The sequence below is a fragment of the Triplophysa dalaica genome, chromosome 14 (assembly GCF_015846415.1).
Source record: "Triplophysa dalaica isolate WHDGS20190420 chromosome 14, ASM1584641v1, whole genome shotgun sequence".
Lineage (NCBI taxonomy): Eukaryota > Metazoa > Chordata > Actinopteri > Cypriniformes > Nemacheilidae > Triplophysa > Triplophysa dalaica.
Window position 1 is genome coordinate 8,926,583 of NC_079555.1, and position 20,447 is coordinate 8,947,029.

The 20,447-nt window shown below is 40.1% G+C and overlaps 1 protein-coding gene across 2 annotated transcripts in view; it reads left to right on the top strand.

The window, feature by feature from the left end:
- The window catches only part of bcar1 (BCAR1 scaffold protein, Cas family member), a 66,483-nt gene that overhangs the window by 37,506 nt on the left and 8,530 nt on the right, over positions 1–20,447 (top strand). For both annotated transcript variants that reach the window (XM_056766112.1, XM_056766111.1), the window contains exon 2: positions 7,129–7,824. In XM_056766112.1, coding sequence (XP_056622090.1) covers positions 7,129–7,824 — 696 coding nt within the window. The remainder of the gene's footprint in view (positions 1–7,128; positions 7,825–20,447) is intronic.

Here is a 20,447-nt window from a genome sequence, read left to right on the forward strand (position 1 = left end):
GACGGATGATGAATGATTGGATTTAAGTGCACGTAGGAACGTAGTTTTGTTTCTAGGATGACCCGAGCGTTTATGAAAGGGTTTAGGATTTGCTGACCTAATCGCAAAGCAATTGCCGGATTTCTTTTTGGCAATGAATCACAGAATATGCCTGCAGTAATATTCAATAATGCAACATTCAACAGCGGTGTCTGTTTTTATGAGCGCGTTTATATGAGAATGTGTACTGTATTTAGATTGTGCCGAGTATATTAAATGATAAAATGTGTGTGTTATGGAAGTGTGATGGCGTGTGTAGTGGTTTGTAGGAGGTTATATCTGAGTTTAGGCTGAAGCTGTAGAATATTTTAAGAATGAAAGAATGGGCCTAGACATGCACTAAGAATGTCATAAACACTCTGACCTAGCTGTCCAATAGGGTCTTACCATATCAAACCATAATACTGCCTCTAAATACAATTTACTTTTGCATTAAAAAAACTATTCGTTGTACACGGTAAAAAATATATTTAAAAACCCTTAAAGTTTAAGTTCAATCAATTTGCATTACAAGAAGTCACTTAGATTTTACTTATAATAAACTGACTTTTAAATTTAGTTGTGTTTTAAAAGATTTTTAATTATTTTATTAAGTAATATGAAAATATGTGTTTAACATGACTTACCAAGCATGTAATTTTACAGTTTATTTAAAAAAGATCATATTATTTCTTATGTTTGCTTAGGTACTCACACAGACACACAAGCTAACAATTACTTATGTGCCTGCCACCCTTTGCTCTTATCCTCCGGAGGCCTGTTGTTAGTGCTCAAGTCTGGTCTTGTCTGTAGTAAATTCACCCTCTATAGTGAAAATAGAGCAAGCCACTGGTCCTCTGTTTGTCTTTCTGCTATTGTGTTTTTTTTGTCAAGATTTTCGGGTCTATTCGTGCAAATAGAGCAGGTTTATGGCCCACTTGCAGTGTGTGCTTCCAACATCCTTTAATCTTCTAAAGTTGACATTCAATAGACTCTATATACTTGATCTTAAAGAAACAGTTCACCCAAAAATGAAAAATCTCTCACATTTACTCAACCTCATGTTTTCCTAAACCTGCACGACTTTTCTTTCAGGGAACATAAATTAAGATGTTTTGATGGTGCTTCATGTTGCTATTTCCTATAAAAGCTGGGGCTGTCAAACCCCAAAATTACCAAAAATCACCAAGTCCCCCAAATGTTAAGTATTTCAAGCTTGACAACTACTGGTCTGTTTTAGCCGTATAAAATAGTCCGCAAAATATCATCTTTTGAGTTCCACGGAGTAAAGCCAATGATGAATTTGTAATTTGGGTTGAACGGTTCCTTTAATGCACCAGCAGGAATCTCTTAATTTAATCTTTGTGTGAGATTCTTTCCAGGTAAGCTTGTGTCACATGCAACTGAGTGACACGACCGATAAACGCAAACACTCGAGCACGCGCGTGCCTGGCGTCTGAGTCACATCTCTCTCCCTGTTCAGCCTGATGACTATCGCTGCTGTCTGATACAGCGTCTGATCCTTGTGTACACGACGTCTGAAAATGTGTCTACAACAGCTTACTGTATTAAACTCCATCCGCCTTATAATTACCACAGCTAACCTGCTACTCAGGAAACTAGCAAGTCCCTTAGAATAACAATTTAACCACAGAGGAACAACTGGACCATTACATGGAATGTCTTGTCAATGTTTTATCACCACAACATGGATAAAACACACTGTCTTGCATTTGTTCTTTATTGGTTGGGCTCAGGTGTCTTATGTGGAGGACAAAACAAAGACAGTGTGTTTTGTCTGCAGCACCCATCTGTTTTAAACCAATAAAAAGTTATGACAAGAAAGTTTGTTTCTAGGGCTCAGGAGGTGTGAGTGTCTTTCGTTTCTCGTGAACAAAAAACGAGGCTGTGTGGTACAAATGTCTGTTCAATATGTCACATTTTGTTCATTCATTTGTTCAATCATTAACCTGAAACAAACATGACCTGTTGCCTGCTATACATTTTCAGTGAGATGGATTTTTAGTGTTTTTATTGATTTTGTTGATCGACACCTAGACCACAGTTTTACACATTGAACAGATTGTACATCTATCCGTTGGTTTTATCTGTGCTGTCACATAGAATATAAAATCTAAAGTCTGACCACGAGAAGTTACATGATCGTGAGAAGAACTATAGCTGTTGTGTCTTTTGGAGTTATGGTTTAGAAAAAGCCTGAAGGTGTTTGAATCCTGCCCCCCCATGTCTTTAAAACCAGTGCACACATATTATACAGAAAAGCACAACCTGCCCCCACCTTGCTAACTTTACTAGTGTTGGTCACACGGGGTCATGTAGAGGCACCAGACAAAAGCTGTTTGGCCTCACCCCACCATACAACAATACACACACATATACACACTCGTTGACCTGTCTGAACAGAGCGCGCTCCTGCATCTGCCGCATTACCTCCCGTTCAGTGGCTCTGTGTGAATGAACAGCAAAGTACCTTCCTTCCATCCCTCTCGGCACAGCCCCACATCCTTCTTTCATTTCCCTCCATCCTGTGGATATCTTTCTCATTCAATTGTAATATTTTTGCCACCTTTCTATCTCTTTTAAAGTCACAGCTCGACAAATGAAAATTTGGTTATTATTTAAATAATATATATTTCAAACCTGTGTGACTTACTTGCACGGGGCATTTAAGTTGTCTAGCATGTCTAAGCTATTACCTTCCAAACAGTGAAATTAAATTGTGGCCATCCACATTGGACAACAACATGAACTCTATCATAACTTTGGTTTGCCAAGCATAAATTGCTCAAAACATTTTTCGATGTTGCCGCATCTACTGCAACTGTGCACAGGCTGGCAAGCGCCTCATGAGAGTCCTGCCCCAGTCTTACTGATGGCAGGACTTCCTTCGCTAGAGCGGCCATATTGAGTGTTGCATTCCACGCCATTCATTGTAACGGCAATATTAATATCATTGTATGTAAAACAGCATCTTTTTTTATTTTCCTCAAAGGGTTAGTTCACCCAAAAATGATTTGTTCATATACTCACCCTCATGTCAACTTTCTTTCTTAACCAGAGCACAAATAAAAGGTATTTTGAAGAATGTTGGTAACCAAGCAACATTGGCCCCCATTGACTTCCATTGTGTGGACACAAAACCACCAAGACTTAAAATATCTTCTTTTGTGTTCCGCGTAAGAAAGAGTCATAAACAGGTTTTAAACCACATGAAGTTAAATAAATGTCTATTCCTTTAACTCTAATCTTCTAGTACTGTTTGTTTAATGATAGGAAGTCAGACATGTAGCTTATTGAAGGATGTGAGGGCAAGTAAATGACAGAATTTTCATTTTGAGTGAGTTTTTTTCCCCTTTTATGTGTGACCTTAAAACCACTCTCGTTCTTATGGCCCTTTCAAATGCTAATAGATGAACATTTCGTCCTTCGGATGATGAGTTTCCTTTTCTTCTCTTTTTTCAAGATCTCTTTCATCCATTCTGTTTATCTCTTTGTCTTTATGTCATCCCGGGATAATAAAAGTTTAGCATTAGTCTCTGTCCACTTCACATACAGGGGAAAGGTTTTGACCTGGATGTTTCCATTTTGATGCTCACCATGGTGAAATGAAGCTAAGCGCTCCTGCCAACCACTCTTTTTGTTTTTACAACTTGTCCGAACAATAGATTTGAAACACATTTGGGGGCTGGTGACTAACTAGTGATGATGCTAACGTAACTAGTACTAATACATTAGCTCAGCTAATTTCCAAAACAGCTAAGCTTTTCCAGTATTTAGCTGGAATGAAGTAGTTTTGGAAACTGTTTTACATCATCAAACAGTTGAGCCAAGTCCATTTTCCATATGATAGCGTGACTATAGTTTAACTATGTTTAATAATGAGCCGCTTTAAGGTAGTTGCTTCCCCAACACTGGTTGATAAATGCAGATATACTCCAAAAGTGCCCCCGAGGGACCAACTAAATTTCTATCGTGGTTTAATGCGCAGCGCTTTACCCTTTTATTTTATGAGTGTTGGAAATGGAAGATGCAATTTATCCTTGGCTGTTCTAGACGATAACAGATCCATTGATCAACAGCCAAATATTCCCAGCTGTTATTTCCCTTCATTTATTCCCTCGCCGTTGTCTTACCGTTCTTCGCCTTGTATTCTCTTATATGCGTTCCTAACAATTTAAAAAAACATTCACTCTCACAGAATAATCGTCTCGCCTTCACATAAAAACCCCTGTGAATCACTCCTTAAATACAACCCGTACCCCGATCAACAGAGGAGAGAGAAGTGTGGGAGCGAGTGATAGATAGTCAGAGAAGTTTGACATGCTTTCTATAATGGAGGCAAAGTTCAACTGCGTGTGATGTCATGCAGGCCCCTATAGTCTTTTAATTGGCAGCATACAAGACTCATTTTCTCCTGCAGTTTTCTGCTGCTTTTTAGGAGACAAGGCGAGTAAGATAAGACAAAAGAAGAAGAATGTTACAGGAAGGAGATCTTTAATCCAATTTCTGCAACAATGACATCAATCACCTAATTAACTTGTTAATTATTGTCTCTCTGCAGCCGGTAAGAAAGGATGGAGCTGCTGTCTATCTGTCAAAGAGGAATAATCTGTTAGTCAGGGCATTTTCACACAGGCTAGTTAGATCCTGGGGTGGGTTCTGAGTATTCTAGTCATTCCACCCAATTTCATTCCTCTACAAAGACGCCCTATGAATGGCTTCAACTGGCTGTATGGAAAAATTAGCTGCCTGTGAAGTTAATGGGCTCTCTCAGCTGGTCTGAGATAGTCTCATTATTTGCCATTGTGTTTGTATGCGTGTGTGTGGGAATGGATAGTGGGGGCTGTGGAGGTATGCGTGCCTGTATGCCTAAGTGCGTGTAGGATCACAAATTCCTGTGCGTCTGTATGTACACGCATATATTAATATGTGTGGTGCATCAGTGCTCTGTGTGGGGTTTGCGTGCATGCATGTGCCAGCACTACATGGTGACATCTCAGCCAGCTGCTAGCAGGCAGTAAAGCCTCTCGGGCGCTATTGTGTCCAGTTTATGTCTCCTCTGGCTTTAAAGGGAGACACTGTGGGGACTGTCCCTCGCCCGGGCAGCACAGTCGAGCCATTCATCTGTCCGATATGCCGCCTGTGAGCCTCTACTCGCTCTCCTTCGGCCAAGAGCACAGAGACATCATTCATCGGATCACTGCAACTCTCCACACGGACCTTAAAAACACACAGTGAATCAGAAGCCTCTCGCTCAGCACAACTGTGGAGATGGCGTTCACGCACACTGCTGTGGGTCTAGATGGGCATAATTAGCCTCATAGCAGAGAAATGAGGAACGTAGCTGCGGGCTGTGTGTTGCATGCCAATACTATTCATATTATATTGTATGTGAGATTGCAATCACCTTAGATTATTGCATTTTTTAAACAGAAGAAAGCTTTTTGCTTACTATCCATTAAAAACCCGTATGTTTGATTGTTATTTGATTTTTTATTATAAGAAAGCTATTTGCTTTCATTGCTTACTATATTGAATGTGAGATTTAGCAATTACTTAAATAACAGTGTCAAAAATGTAAGTAAATAGCATTTAACAGGATGGTATTTTCTTTCTGGTGTATTATCTGTTGCAGTACTTTTGTCCTTTTTGGAGCCCAAACGTTTTATGGGATATGATAGAAAATCACCTTATTTTGAGTTTAAGCATGTTTCCTGATTTTTAACCAATTGTATTTGTAAGGCTAAAAATGGTTAAATTAAACATTCCAACTTTGTATTTAAACTAGGCTAACCTTCGATGGCATAACTTTTCATCACATTTTCAAAAGTATGTACAAGTGAATTGTGATTTTTAACGCACAATAGAAGTATACACATTAGGATTCAGGCTGTGTTTATTGTGACGGAGGAAAGACTTTGGTGTATTGTGCGAGAGGAAATCTTTAGGTTCTCCTGGAAGTTCTTGAAGAGTCTTAATAAACATTCAAATGGTTTCAATAAACACTTGTTGTTTTCTTAAGTGTAAATTCCATATCACAACCACTATCACTTTGTTTCCTCCATCTCAGAGAGTCAAGATTCAAAGAAAATCTCCCACTGCTAATCACAACATTATGATTTGCTCATGCCCATAAATACTATGATTCCAGCGTGACATGAAGGCAGCGTGTGTCCTGACAGGGGAGGTCTGTTAGTAATCAAACACCTGCTGACTATCTGCTGTGGAGCATCAATCATCTGACTTTTCATTCCCTGTTAGATGGGGTTTGAAACTCTCACAAACCACAGTGAAGTCACAGTAGGAGAGATGTAGACGGGGGTGCGAGGGAGACATGGAGCGCTCCGGATTGGAAATTGGCCATTTTCTCCTGCACAAAGCACAACTGCTTGAATAGACAGTCAGTCAGTAAAGAGCGGGGAGGGTTATGACAGAAGTTTTTGTCTTGATTAAAAACTGCTCCCTCGCTTTTCGCTCTTTCTCCCATTTGCTAACTGTAGAGGGTTGCCACTGCAGACTATGGAGGACTAAGGGCTAAATGTGAAAGCAATAACCTCTCACAATTAACCAATGAAATGGTGTGAATTTGTGAATACTGTCATTTGTTCACTATGGCTTCATTAAGAGGGCATGGAGTGGGGCGAAACACGCGTCATTTGGCACTGTGCCAGGCTCTATCGTTCTCGTGCCAAGGAGGGAGGGGGTACTGGTTCAGGGGCTGAATTGCAAATATTTGTTTAAGTGTCAAAGACCAGACCCACTTGTGGGTGGCTTTGTAAACGAACGGACAGATGGAGTCCATGCTGTGTAAATGTGTCGGCGATGTAAAAATCAATGGGGCAAATTAAGCAAAGTGAATTATATAGTGTGAATATTGACTAGTTTTTGTAATATTGAACATTTTTGCCAGCGTTTATTAGCTTCCACAACAGATGGCTCACGTGCTCTACATGCAGAAAACCGAAATACTTCCCCATGTTGATATAATATTTAACAGCTATCTTGCGCCATTAGAAGAATGTAAATTCCAGCTATAAAGTGACAAAATGTGATTGTAAAAAACAATATTTTTGTCTTTTTTTTTTGTAGAATGTCTTGGCGAAGGCCCTGTATGACAATGTGGCGGAGTCTCCAGATGAGTTGTCCTTTCGGAAAGGGGACATCATGACCGTTCTGGAGAGGGACACGCAGGGTTTGGACGGCTGGTGGCTGTGTTCGCTGCACGGCCGTCAAGGAATCGTCCCTGGCAATCGGCTGAAAATCCTTGTGGGCATGTATGATAAGCAACAACAGCAGCAGTTACAGCAGGCATCGGGTCAGTCCAGCCCAACCCAGAGCCTTCTCAACCTGCCTCAGAGTGCCTACAACAAGCCCACCCCTGCCTCCCAGTACACAGCAATGCACCCTGCCTTCCCCTCCTCCAGCTCTGCCAACTCATCCATGCCTGACAACGTCTACATGCTCCCTCCAAACCATGGCCTGCCGGCCCCTTCCAGCCTCTACCAGGTGCCTACAGGCCCCCAAACTCCCCAACCCAAAGCCCCCGCTTTAGCACAGAAGCAAGGCCACGGACAGTACTCCCCCTCTCCGCAGGATATCTACCAGGTGCCGCCCTCCATTAACGTTCCGGGACAGGACATCTACCAGGTGCCGCCCACAGTAGGAGGCCTGTGTCCTGGACAGGACGTGTACCAGGTGCCGCCCTCTGTGAACCAGACGCAAGACATTTACCAGATTCCTCCATCAATAGAGAGGAGCTGGGACTCTCCCAAACCCATTGGAAAGGTAAGGAAAGACACAAATGAATGTCAGAATGAATATATATTTTCCTCACTGAATATGTTGTTTTACTCTAAAATACATCACATTACAGATGAAAAATTTGTTGCGATGCTCCTTCATGTTAAGTGTTGACATTTAGATTTCCTTATTATGGCAAACACATGAAGTGGTGGTGAGATGAATAATAAGCAACATGAAATCATAGAGAGAGAGAACAGAGAGATGTCGACACAGCAGAGGAGATTGTATTAGAGAGTCATAAATAATGCAAAGGTTTATAACGGCAGTGACCGTGTGCAGCGGAGGGTGAGTAAGCATTATTTTTCCAGAGGTAACTGCAGGTTGATGCTACGGGCAGGGCTGTTCCCCTGAGGGTGACTTGCAGGACAGTCTTAGGGCACTAAGCCATATGCTGGGGCTGCCGCAGCGGCTGAAGCACTGAAGTGTAAAGATGGCAGGATGAAGAGAGATGAACCTGCGGGTTTGTTGACTGTTAGCTATCTACACGTGTCAAATGCATTTTAACCTAACAGGCATAAACATCTAAAAATGATTCATAGTGTCATCGTGACATGGATGTTTAAAACATCACATTATGGCATATGCTGTGTTATAAGTGTGGCTGAATTATTCATGTTTAAATTATTGTTTGTAAATGCCATGATTTCATATTTTGCTGTCTTTTGGGGAGAACAGAACTGAAAAAATCCTCCAGGCCTCGGAGGCTTTGAGTCCAAAGCAAAATACCTCAGCAAGATGTGAATTCTTAGGACATTTTAGAGATCTTTAGCAAAATTGTAATGTTTTAATTTGAGGTCGAAAGACATTTGGATTTTTTTTACCAGGATCAAAATTCAAAATCAGAAAAATACATTTTCCTGTCTTCATAATGGATCAAAAGTTCTCAGCTGTATAACATAGAAAGTGTTGTGAGGTTAAACGCAGTTGTGAGTCATATTGAAGACCTGTGTTATAAACCAAGCAGTTAAAAGATCAATACTAATGGCAGTGTTCCAGAAACTTACAAAACAGCCTAAACACTGCAGTAGAAAAGTAATTCACTTTGAATCGGAACAGTTCTTACATTCCTTTTCGTTTGGTGTTGTGTTGATGCTAAAGACAAGGCAATCAAATGCTGGCTTTCACAATGCTTTTGGAATTCTTAAACCTTGGTAACTGTTCCTAAAACAGAATTAAGAAAAAAAAGGGTTGTTAATGTTCTTTGTGTTGAAAATAGTTGCTTATACAGATTAGCATTACATTTCTTTTTGCAGTGCCTGAACTGAGGTTTTCTTCTGGTTTAACAATGATCCAACACTGTTCCAGAAGAACATCCTGTCTTAGTTTTTTAACACTACACAAACATTATAACAAAATACAACCAACAGAACCTTTATAACATTAAATATTTAAGGTAAAAATTAATGAGATTATTAAATCAATAAATACTGAAACCGGAAATGCTTAGACCAGTGTTTACTTCTTGCAAAGTGGTCTCTTTGGAAGGAGATTTTGGTATTTTACTATGGTGTCTCTTAATGTGCTCTAGGATGGTCACTTGTCCTTGTGGCCACATTTCTTCCACCACTAGCGGGTTTTCATTATGAGATAAGAGTCCTGAAAACTGCTTAATAAAGCAATGTAAAAGAAAGTATTTTAGAGCAAAAATACTCTTGTTGGCTTATTCTCTCACGATGAACACATGAATAAGCTTTTGTTGTTTGTCACAGGCTGCAGTTGTTTGCTTGTGTGTGCGTTTTCCTGGGGTCTAGGTTCTGTCGGTTCTTTTTATTCCATTTGTTTACTCCATAGGTATTTAAAAACGCTTTATTTGAGAGCTCTTAGCCTTGAACCAAAGTTAAAATCGTTTGTGAGTTCAACAGAAAAACATACCATTGACAACCTCAGAGGCCATGGCAGAGCTCTGTCTAGAAAGTTTTATAGGTTGTCGTGAAAAATCAATTTCTCTGTGGAGAAAATGAATGGGATTTTTACCTGTGTAATCCGACTCTGGGACTCTATAAAGCCTTTTCAGGCACTGAAGTACCGTTTGTTTGAAGAGAAGCAGGAAGAGGGAGAATCTGGGATTGGGAAGGTGGGTGTGGTTCCTCTTAGCTGTGAACAGACAGACAGTGTCTGCATTACGAATATGGTTCGGGTGGATGGGGTCAGGGTTTGAAGTGAGAGGTTATAATAAAACAGCAGGTACAATTGAGATTGATGTCACATTGAATATGTGGGCATAAAATATATCAAAACACGACCCACAAAGCCCCAGCAGTCTCCTCCAACAAGCATGAATTCTCTGTTTAATTCCTTCTTTGCCTAAATTAGTCACATGTACTTCACTTCTGAAATGGGTGACTCAAATCAATAAAACCTCCACTGACAGATAACAACCCACACTAAACATTATTCAACTAGCACGCTAACAGGTTTCAATTAAACCGAAAGCTATTTGCTTGTATTTGACTTGTGAAATATGCCAGGATGTGACCTTCCCATAGTTCCCCGCACTTGTGACGCACCGCTTCCAAGACTCACCTGCCGTCCTGCTTACACATTAACCAAAGCGAGCTTATGTTATCAACTCAGGTTGCACATTGACCATTAGAGTAAATAAAACTAAAGGATGAGGAAAGGTTCGAGCGTAAGCTTGTTTTTTCAGTCAAGGGCCACATGAGCGTGTTACGTCGAGGGTTTGTGGGTAAGGTATTGTGCGAGGTTAAGCTCTATTATTGACGCAGTAGAATGAAAGTATAAAGGAATTGCGTAGGTGTGCCTCCAGGTGCTGGAAAGAGTCTTGCCTTATCACTTTATTGGCCCCTGCTATAGCCTTTTCAGTATGCTGTACAGAGAGCCGGGGGTTTATTAAGGCAGGGTGTGCTGGGTAACAGAGAGGGATTGATTGCCAACGGTAGATTGAGATTCTACTGTAGCTTTGCCTCGCTGCCTGTACTGAAAGTAAATGCATAATCTTTGGGGACTTGTTTGAGGCCGGCACTACTCACCTGATGGGATGGGGGAGCGGAGGTTGGGGGTTGGAGTTGCCTGGTTGGCTTATCTACAGGACCAGGCAGGCAGAGTTTGGGGTGAGAGAGGGTGGAGAGAACATGTGAGGAGACTGAATAAAGGGAGACCATAGGGATTGTGGATCCATACTCAACCTTGAACCTACACATATACAGAGCTACAGCAGTATGAAGAAACTCGGCAGTTGGAAATTTGCTGCTGTACTGTTATCAGTGTCAAATTTATGAAGCAGTGAATCATTTTTATGACCTTATAGTGAAGATGATGCTTAGTTAAGTGAAACACCTAACCAAAAACCTATGACAATTTACATTAGACCATTTTTGTATATATTAATAATAGCTATTAATCGGATCCAAAATGAATTTTGTGTTTATATAATCTAAATGCACACACAAATGTGTAGATATAATAAATATTTAAATAATTATTGTATGTGTATAAGCTTTTAAATATATGTATATGTTTGTGTGTGTGTATAAGTATATTTTTGTTTATGTTACATCATATATAAATATTACTCATACTTCTATATGTGTATATTTGTGTATTTATATATACACATAAATATACACGGCACACAAACATATATTATATAAACACAAACCTTTATTTTGAAATCAATTAATTGCGCTAAATCAATTTACATCACTTTTTAATTAATTTATTTCTTATATTTTTCACAATTGTTTCAGTTTAAAATGTCTAAAATGGTTAAACATTGGATGTAAAGTAACTGAACATCTCCTGAGTTGTATCGCAGACTTATAGGGAATGCAGCTGTGCATCCAGTGGGAATTTCCCTCACTGACTGTAAGTCTGTAATCTGCTGCTTTTCTCTCCCCTCACATTCCTAAATTCCAGAGTAACTCCTCTCTTCCCCTAGAAAGCCTCTAAAGCATCCCTTTCCCACTTTTTTGTCATGAATCTTGTTCATTTGAGCATGTTAGTTTGGTTTCAGTCAACCGGTTTCTGAAATGAAATTGATATTTTGTTTTAAAATATTGTCTAATTGGGTGAGTGCAATCGCCTCAATGGCTTAGAGATTTATTAAAGGCTGCCATTCGTCTGCTGTTTTCTATTAAGTTGCATAGGATGTGTCAAATATTATTTTATGATTTATAGTTTTACTCCCAAACAAAGGTTTCACAGTTGAGCGAATCACAAACACTTCGTATTCGGCTGAATTGGTCCAACCGAATCGTTAAAAAAATAACAGATTCGAAAGAAGGAGATGTGTTTGGGAATTGGAAGTCCTTGCCAAATGCTCTCTTAGTTCCCTCTCTCCTTCTACTGTTTTTTCTCTTCTCCCCGAACGGCTCTGAATAATGAATATAGAGATCTTAATGGTTGTTTAAACAGTTTCGGTTCCCCCCAGGTGCTTTTGTGAGACTTTAAATTTGCATCTCCGGGCCCAGCTGCGGTGCATTTGCGAGCTTTCAAAGTCTTGATGGCCTCACATGCCAGCGCATCTCAGTGAACCATCGGCTGCTGCAGGGCCGCTGCGTCTCAGTGAAGCCTCATTACTTTCCCCTCTGAATCAGCACATTTCCACCAGCAGTCTCCTGTACACACAACGTGCGGCGAGAGGGTCAGGAGGCAACATGGCATCCATTACAAACGGCGTGTCTGGGCTCGGCATGGCGGCTGCAGACTTCCTGTGATGTGGCTCTGGCAGATGAGAGAAAAAAGACAGGACTGAAGGAGAAAACAAGTGCTGATGCTGTGTTTTCCTCACAGCTGTCGCAGATACAGGAAGTGGCGGATAGGATCGCACTGTGCATCTGGTCCACCGATGTGCTTTAAGTGTTAGTGTTTAACTAAACTTTATTTATATTTATTAATGTATGTTCACAGCAAGGACGACTTTGAGCATGCCGGACTGTCGGTTAACTCTTAGAGTGCATCAGAGAAAGTGAAGTGTGTGTGTTGGAAAAAAGACAAAAAGAGAGTCTTTCCTGGCCTGATGTCCTCCATTACCTGCTGCGGTCTCATTTTCTGCTCCGACAGCAAGCGGACAGGAGATTGACAGCAGAAGGGAACAGAGAAAAACGCGAGAGAAACAGAGCAGCGTGACAAAATTAGAGAGGACGTAGCGGCGGGTGGGGCTGCTGGAGGAGGTTTTGGGTTCTCATGCAGAGCCGTAGAATGTGTCCTGTCATTAACGTCCCCACATAGCCAGCAGCAGATTGAAGGAAAGGAGGGGAGATGGGGCCCTCAGCGTAAACAGCGGATCACGGCGTTCCTTTATTTGTGCTCCAGTCGCCTTCATCAAAGGGCCGGAATATCACAGGGGGCCACAGGGTTCGCTTTGTACACCGGGGAGTTGAAAGGACTGAAACAACACAGATCACAGGGAGGAACAAGGGCCTAATGGAGCCGCAAACTCATTTAGAGCGTCTTTATACACACACACACGGCTGAGGTGAACACAAGACCTGTAGCTCTCTTTTCTCATTTGGTAACCCTCATATCATTCCAAACCCCTATGACTGTCTTTAATTTCTGCAGATCACAAAAGAGGATATTTTGAAGAGAGTTGGTAGCCAAATAACATTGTACCTCATCGACTTCCATTGTACTTACACGAAACCACTGAACCTATTTCTCCAAATATCTTATTTTGTGTTGCACAGAAAAAAGAGACAAATACCGTTTGGTACAACATGAGGGTGAATATACGATGGGCATTTTATATTTGAGTGTACTATGCCTTTTATTTTTTTCACTACTCTGTGCATTGCATTCTGGGATTTCCTCAGCGATGGATACATTAGGCAAGGAACAGCCTTTATATCAGGAGCATGTCTATGATGTTTTAAAAAGCTAGCAAGGCTTAGGAAGAGAGCGTCGCTGTGTTCATTATGCTGTTCATATTCACGCACATGCTTGTGAGCGGGTTTAAAGGAACCCCAGTGTCAGATTTTAATTGGCTCATGAAGAGCTCTCTCCAACACCACAGGCTAAACTCAGTGGTCACCATTTAAACCATCTCTGTGAAGTTTTACTGTTGTTCCCTCAAGGTCAGAGATTAAAGTGGGAACTGGAAATCACAGCTACTTACTGTTCTGAAATGAACACCAAATGTTGCCTTATGCTAATGTGTAACATTTCTGATGTTTATTCATAATTATAGTTTGGATTTAAATGCACTTTCATGGCTAAATATGCTGAATGATTTCTCTTTACATCGTCTTTCACTCCCTCAAACACACACACACAATGGTCTCAGGCACTAACTAACTTTGATCACCGGTCACAGGGACGTTGTGGTCTCCAAGGAGACGTACTCATCTCAGTCTTATTAATAGGTGCTGTGGACAGGTCTGAGTGTTGTGTTGCCAGGTAAGCAGGGGGAGAGGAAGTGTGTGTGTGTGTGTGTGTGTGGAGGCTTGCGCACAGGCTGAGTCAGATACACAATCTTGCAACCTGCATCATAAAGAAACAAGATGAAAGAAGAAAATGATGAAACTAAAAATGGGAAAGCAAAACCATAAAGACAGCAAGACAGTCTGTGCTATTTTAAATAAATATCATTTAAGCATAATGCAGGTAAATTGTTTGAACAAAAAGATTGAGATTGAGATGGAAAGTTGAGCTCTGAAACAAACAAACAAACACACTAAAGGAGGAGACAGAATGATGAGAATGGTCTTCACTGAAATGAATATGGATGAATATGGGTCAATGTGTGCAGTCACTTGAGCAGAGAAAATATGGTGTACTTTTTGATCGATGATGTTTGAGCTAAGTTGGGTTTAATGTTTTAGACACGGTCTGTGGTGCTTATACACGAGACATGGTTTCGAATTTTATAGTCTTTAATATCTCAATAATTTCTTAATGCGATTACATAGAGAGCGAATGGAAACGTTTAATTCTCATCTGTCTCGGATATTTCTCTTGAAAATAAATCTCACAAATGTCTCTATAAGAGTTTCCGTACAACTGTCTCAGCAAGGTCACAAACTTATCTCAGATTTCCAAACCTTCAATCAAAAGTCAATATTATAGAACATATTTCAATACGAACTCAAATATTTATCTTCAGATTTACCTAAGAACAGGTTATTTGACTTATTACAATCTATATTCATGTTACATCTCCATAGTCTTAGTGTGAATCTCAACAGTTGTCTCTTTAGTTTCTTTTTTTATTTCTCCCAAGCAATTTTATGAGAAAAATCTCAGACTAAGTTGATATTTAAATAAAACAACTCTATCAAAGAGCTATGAAAGATCAACCTCTGAGCATTTTGGTTCTCCAAACGTTTCTGCACATGCATTGTTTATTGTTAATTTAATACAATTATTACACAAAAAATATGAAAATTGATGAAATAAAATATACTTAGTTATATTATTAGCAACTAGCCGGACCAATTAACAAACAGACCCGAAGTTAACTTCGGGCCAAGGGCCTGCGTTCAATGAAACTGTCCACACTGTGAGAAAATGTGTATTGTGCTTATCTACAAATTGCCATTATAATGCCAGCTAGTTCTAGATTGTAAGCAGGTGCTTGCTTATTGGCTGAATTAAATCCATTATTTTACTTAGAACAGTAGTGAAAGTGATGCTTTCTTTAGGAAGAACCATTTACAAGTTGAAACAGAATGTGATTTCTAAAGGTAGGAAGTAGGACATATCACACCCAGCTCATTCATGACAGTAATGTGAGGCATGTGTCAGAGGGTGCATGGGACTTTTACTTAGGCTCTGTGTGGATTAGTACCAGGGGCCTCTCTGTCTCCAGCCATCCCAACACACACCCTCACACATGGCACATACCACATGGTGCTGTCCCCCAGTAAAGCTCATATTTACACTTATGGAGCTCATTAGCCAACGATTGACTCTACAGTTGAGGATTGGTGTATGGGCTATTAATCCTCACCCCCTACCCTCACACTATAATTGTTCATATTCATACTGGAATACACAATGCTGTTTTCGTAACATATTTCGTGTAATTGCATTATTTCCATGCTCTCACAGCTCATCCAGTCTAAATTCTAACTTCCCATTTCCCAGTGCTTCTGATTAAAGTACTCAGGCATTCAAAACACTCCCCACATGAAACAGTCCACATCTTAACAACCAATGTCAAACACCACTCATGTTTATCAAAAAACCCAAAAGGATTTGGGCAAAAATTCACACAGCACATCTGTGGATGTGCCCAGGGGAGGCTGTTCTCTGTGGGATAGCATGCATGAGTGTGTGTGTGTGTGTGTGACCGTGGTCCAGATGAACCCCCACTGGCATCACATCAAGTCACACAGCCCAGCTGAGCTCTCCACAGCCTATCCTCACAAGCTCACAACGGTAGCCTGTAGATGGTCTATCCCAGTGATGGACATGTTTCACCAGGGCATGTGTGGGATGCAATCAAATATGACAGAACCCTGAATTTAAGGCAATAGTTCAGACCCACCCTTTAATAAATTGCTTGGAGTGAGAACCCGAAAACATAGACCTTGATGCAGAGGGGAAAATACAGGCCTCTTGACTGAGTTATTCATGACACAGACTGCATTGAATTAAAGCCAAGCTTGGGGTCAACGTTACCAAGTCTAGCTTTCTTAAACGTAAATGACCTTGAAGAAAATTATTTTTGAGATCATTTGGATTCCCGTAACTAATGGAAAATGTTGGAAAGCTCTTTTGAAGAGGGAAAAATGAATGGTGGAATGAATGACCCGTGTGGAATGGAAGAGTGGATGGAATTCTTTATCAGATTACTTTTTTCCTATCACTTCGCGTTTCTGGTTTGCTTTACGTGAAATAATTATTAATCTCGCTGGAGTTGGAGTAATGCATTGCAATCTATGACCCGCAACATTTGCAAGGCCAAAAGAAAAACAAAGAGTATGAAAAAAGATTGCAAGGGAATTTAAAAGAGCTTTGGAGGAAAATGTCAGTATGTTTTTAAAAGCGTCTGCCAAATGCCTAAATGTAAAAGCACAGGTCCACAAATGTGTACTGTCGAGCACAAAAGCAGACAAAGAAAAACTCAGAAATATTTACATTAAGAAATCCATCTAACCTTAATCCATCTAACAATTAATTCCCCCCTTTCCAAGCATGCATAAATAATGCATGCAATAATATAATCACCACTCTCTGTGGTCTCCCATGAACCTCAGCAGCAGGTATTCAGCTAAAGCTGGCAAGCATGCATTAAAATGAGTGAGATCAATGGTCTGGGGAAGTCAGAGCTGACTGGAATGTCTTGAGCAGACTTCGGTCGTGCTCTTTAGTGTTGTGGCATGTGTCATTGTGTCAGATGGGGTAAAGAGGTCACGGCTCGTCGTTGCAGCAGGGGGTACGTGGGCTTTTGTGAAGCCGTCTTTACAATCTGTCCCTCTCTTCAGGGTTGAATCCAATGGCCGTGTAGCTGCTGTGATTGTGACTTTCGGCCAGCTGTCACGGTGCGGGGCACCGCAGTCACCGCACCCCATTGTTTCCAGTGTTTTTCTCTTTGTGACATCATCATTACAGTCTTTTAGCCCCGCCCCCCCAAAGAGTGTTGTGACAGCTGTAGACTCATACACACCCACCTTTTATGACCAAAGCCTTTCAGCTGTATTGATGATGGCGGTCCACCATATGTGCCCATCCCTGTTCCCGAGGGCAGCGCTCATTGATAATTCACGTTATTGATCGATGTTAATTTACGACCGGCCCTTCAGAGCCTCTCAGTACGATGAAGTGACTATTACTTAAGGCTAAGCGCAAGTCTGAGAGCACATTTGCAAAAGAATAATGTAAGATGTTGATAGTGTTGATGTCAATATGATACATGACCTGTAAACTGTAGCTGTTACTATATAATGGATTGTTGTTTAGTATTTTGAAACAGTATTTTGTGGTCCTGAAGCTCATTTGGTTGTGTTGTGCGGCAACAGCGCAAAGGTCACGGGTTTGATTCTCAGGAGACAGATAGACTGATGAAAAATAAATACATTGAATACAACATAAATCGCTTTGGAAAAAATGTGTGCCGGATTCATAAATCTAAATAGAACAGAACGGAAAAAGAGATCCTATTGGTTATCAAGTTGCTACACTTACTGTTTGTTCAGACCAAACGCGACTTGCGTGAATAAATCTCGCTATTCGCGCGTAGTTGGACGCTTGAAGTTGATTCATTCGTGCATCAAATTTGCTTCATTCGCGCGTCAAATTCACTTCACTACATACATGATTTCACGTCATGGGAGGGACTTCTGGCGGGCAGCTCCAGTCTCGTATATATATATTGCTCAAATTGTATAAAGATCATTTTCGACAATTTACCAGATTATCCGACCTCCTCACTCACTTTCTTCCAAGCAAGATCCTTTTTATTTCTGTTTCGATAAAAGTAAGTAACGATGAATTGTCCTCCATTGTTATTTGGGATTTCTGCCTCCGCTCGCAACATCATAACCACGTCACTACTATTGCAAGCTCCTGATTGGTTAACGCGGCGCAAATTTTCTCCAAAGTTCATATTTTTCAACTCGACGAATCGAGTCATTCGCGCCAAATCACGGCGCAAGTAGGTCTATCGTGTCTTTGCATTGACTTAATATGTAAATCACTCCCGCTTAACGCTTCATTGGCATTTGGTCTGAACACACAGTTAGGAGTACGTATTCATCAAAAACTTTGTTGAATGCCATTATACGATAAACAATTAAATAATAAAAAGATTTAAACGTTTAATTTACAGTATACTAATACGTTTTTATGTGGTAACACTTAAAATGTAAGAAAGTAAAGTGCAGCGCTGAGGGTAATGATTATGCAAATATTGATTTAAATCTAGAAGATTCCCCTTTGTTAATGTGTGTCTAAGTGAAAATGCAGATTGTGAGAGAGAGGTAGAGGTTATGTGTGTGAGGACGTGTCAAATGAAACACCTGCAGAGTAGTCTTAATGTGTGTGAAAGTGTACGGCAGCGTGGAGAATGCACCCATTTACCACAGTCGTGTCTGTGAGAAAGGTTGTGGGAATGTTCTGGGAAAAGGATTGCAGGTGTCGGCGTGTTACAGGGTTTTCAAATATCACACTACTATCACACTTACACCTCGTAGACAAAAAATTTGAAATAATTTATTATCAATTTTGCCCTGTTGTTTGTGAAAAAGGGAAAAGAATTAGTGGGTGAAGGTTAGCGAGGGAGAGAGAGAGGGAGAGAGAGAGAGAGAGAGAGAGAGGGAGAGAGAGAGAGAGGAGACAATGATGAGAATTAACAGTGACAGATTGCCAGCTTTCTTAAATGAGAACGCATTAATTGGATGTTAGCAGGATGTGACATCTGAAGTGACATGCTGTGTGAGCAGGAAAGTAAATATTAATACAGTATCTCTACGGTTTTTATTAGCGTAGCATTTCATTTCTTTCCCTGTTTTAGCATCTTTTATACAGGGCAGGGCGTAAAATGTTGGCCAGACAGTGTAGTTTCTTTTTATGTGAGATTTCCATTGTCCTCGTCTTGTCGCGTCTCGTGCCTGGTTACCATAGTCACTAGATTTAATCTAACAAAGCATCAACGCTTCACAAAGAAAAGCACAATTGGAGGCTGTGTGGTTAATCAGACTGCTTTGCCCTCTCACAATAAGTGAAGACTTGTGCTGATTTGTTGCGGAAGAGACTGAATCCAAACCCTCTTATGAAACAGAGCTGTAAATCTGCGGTGGACGGCACACCTCTCCGTTTCTAGGTGGTAGAGACTGGACTCTGACCTCATCTACTGGTGCTAAATCACATGATCATAGACGTCACTTTACACTCCCGTGAAATCTCTCAAAAATATGTCCGAGCCACATTTCAGCCCAATAAAAAAACATATTTTCCATTTATTCCATTTTTTATGTTTAAGTGTATTTATTTTGTATTTGCAATTTAATAACAAATAAGCACATTCTTATTATTCTCAATGGAGATTCTTATTGAAAGACTATAATAAAATCAAATAAAAAAATACCTCTCTTAAAATTAAAATTGATACAACAAATGCAATCAAGCTTTTTCCTTTTAAATCTTTTTGTGTATTACCTTTTTATTGTCATTAAAATAATATAAAAATTATTTTTAATTTTGATTTGGGTTGAAACATTACCTAGAAATCTCATGTACCATTCCCTCCTCCACTACTAGGTTTATTGACTGTGTATGTTTTCATGATTTATGTGAGTCTCTGTTGTTTAGTATGCGAGAAGCAACACCCATATGAAGGCTGGCACTCTGCGTTCCTATAGACACTGACTGGTGCGAAAAGATAGAGAGAGAATGGGAATGAGAATAAAAGCCCAAAATAATCTCATTAGTTTAGTGTTATGAGTGAAGACCACAAATCATCTGTTACTGGTGTCATGCAGGGAATAATGAAAGCTATCTGAACGTCCACAAGATGCTCCTATGAGCATCTTGAGTGTTTTAGTAGAAGCGAGAAAATCTGACCTTTGTGTCATTCATTTGCTTATTTGATTAATGAAGTAATTACATTTTGCATAATCAATTTATTTTCATTGACATTTTTCAAAGTCCTACATTTATTTAAAAAATCCTATATTTTCATTTCAAAATCCTATATTTATTTC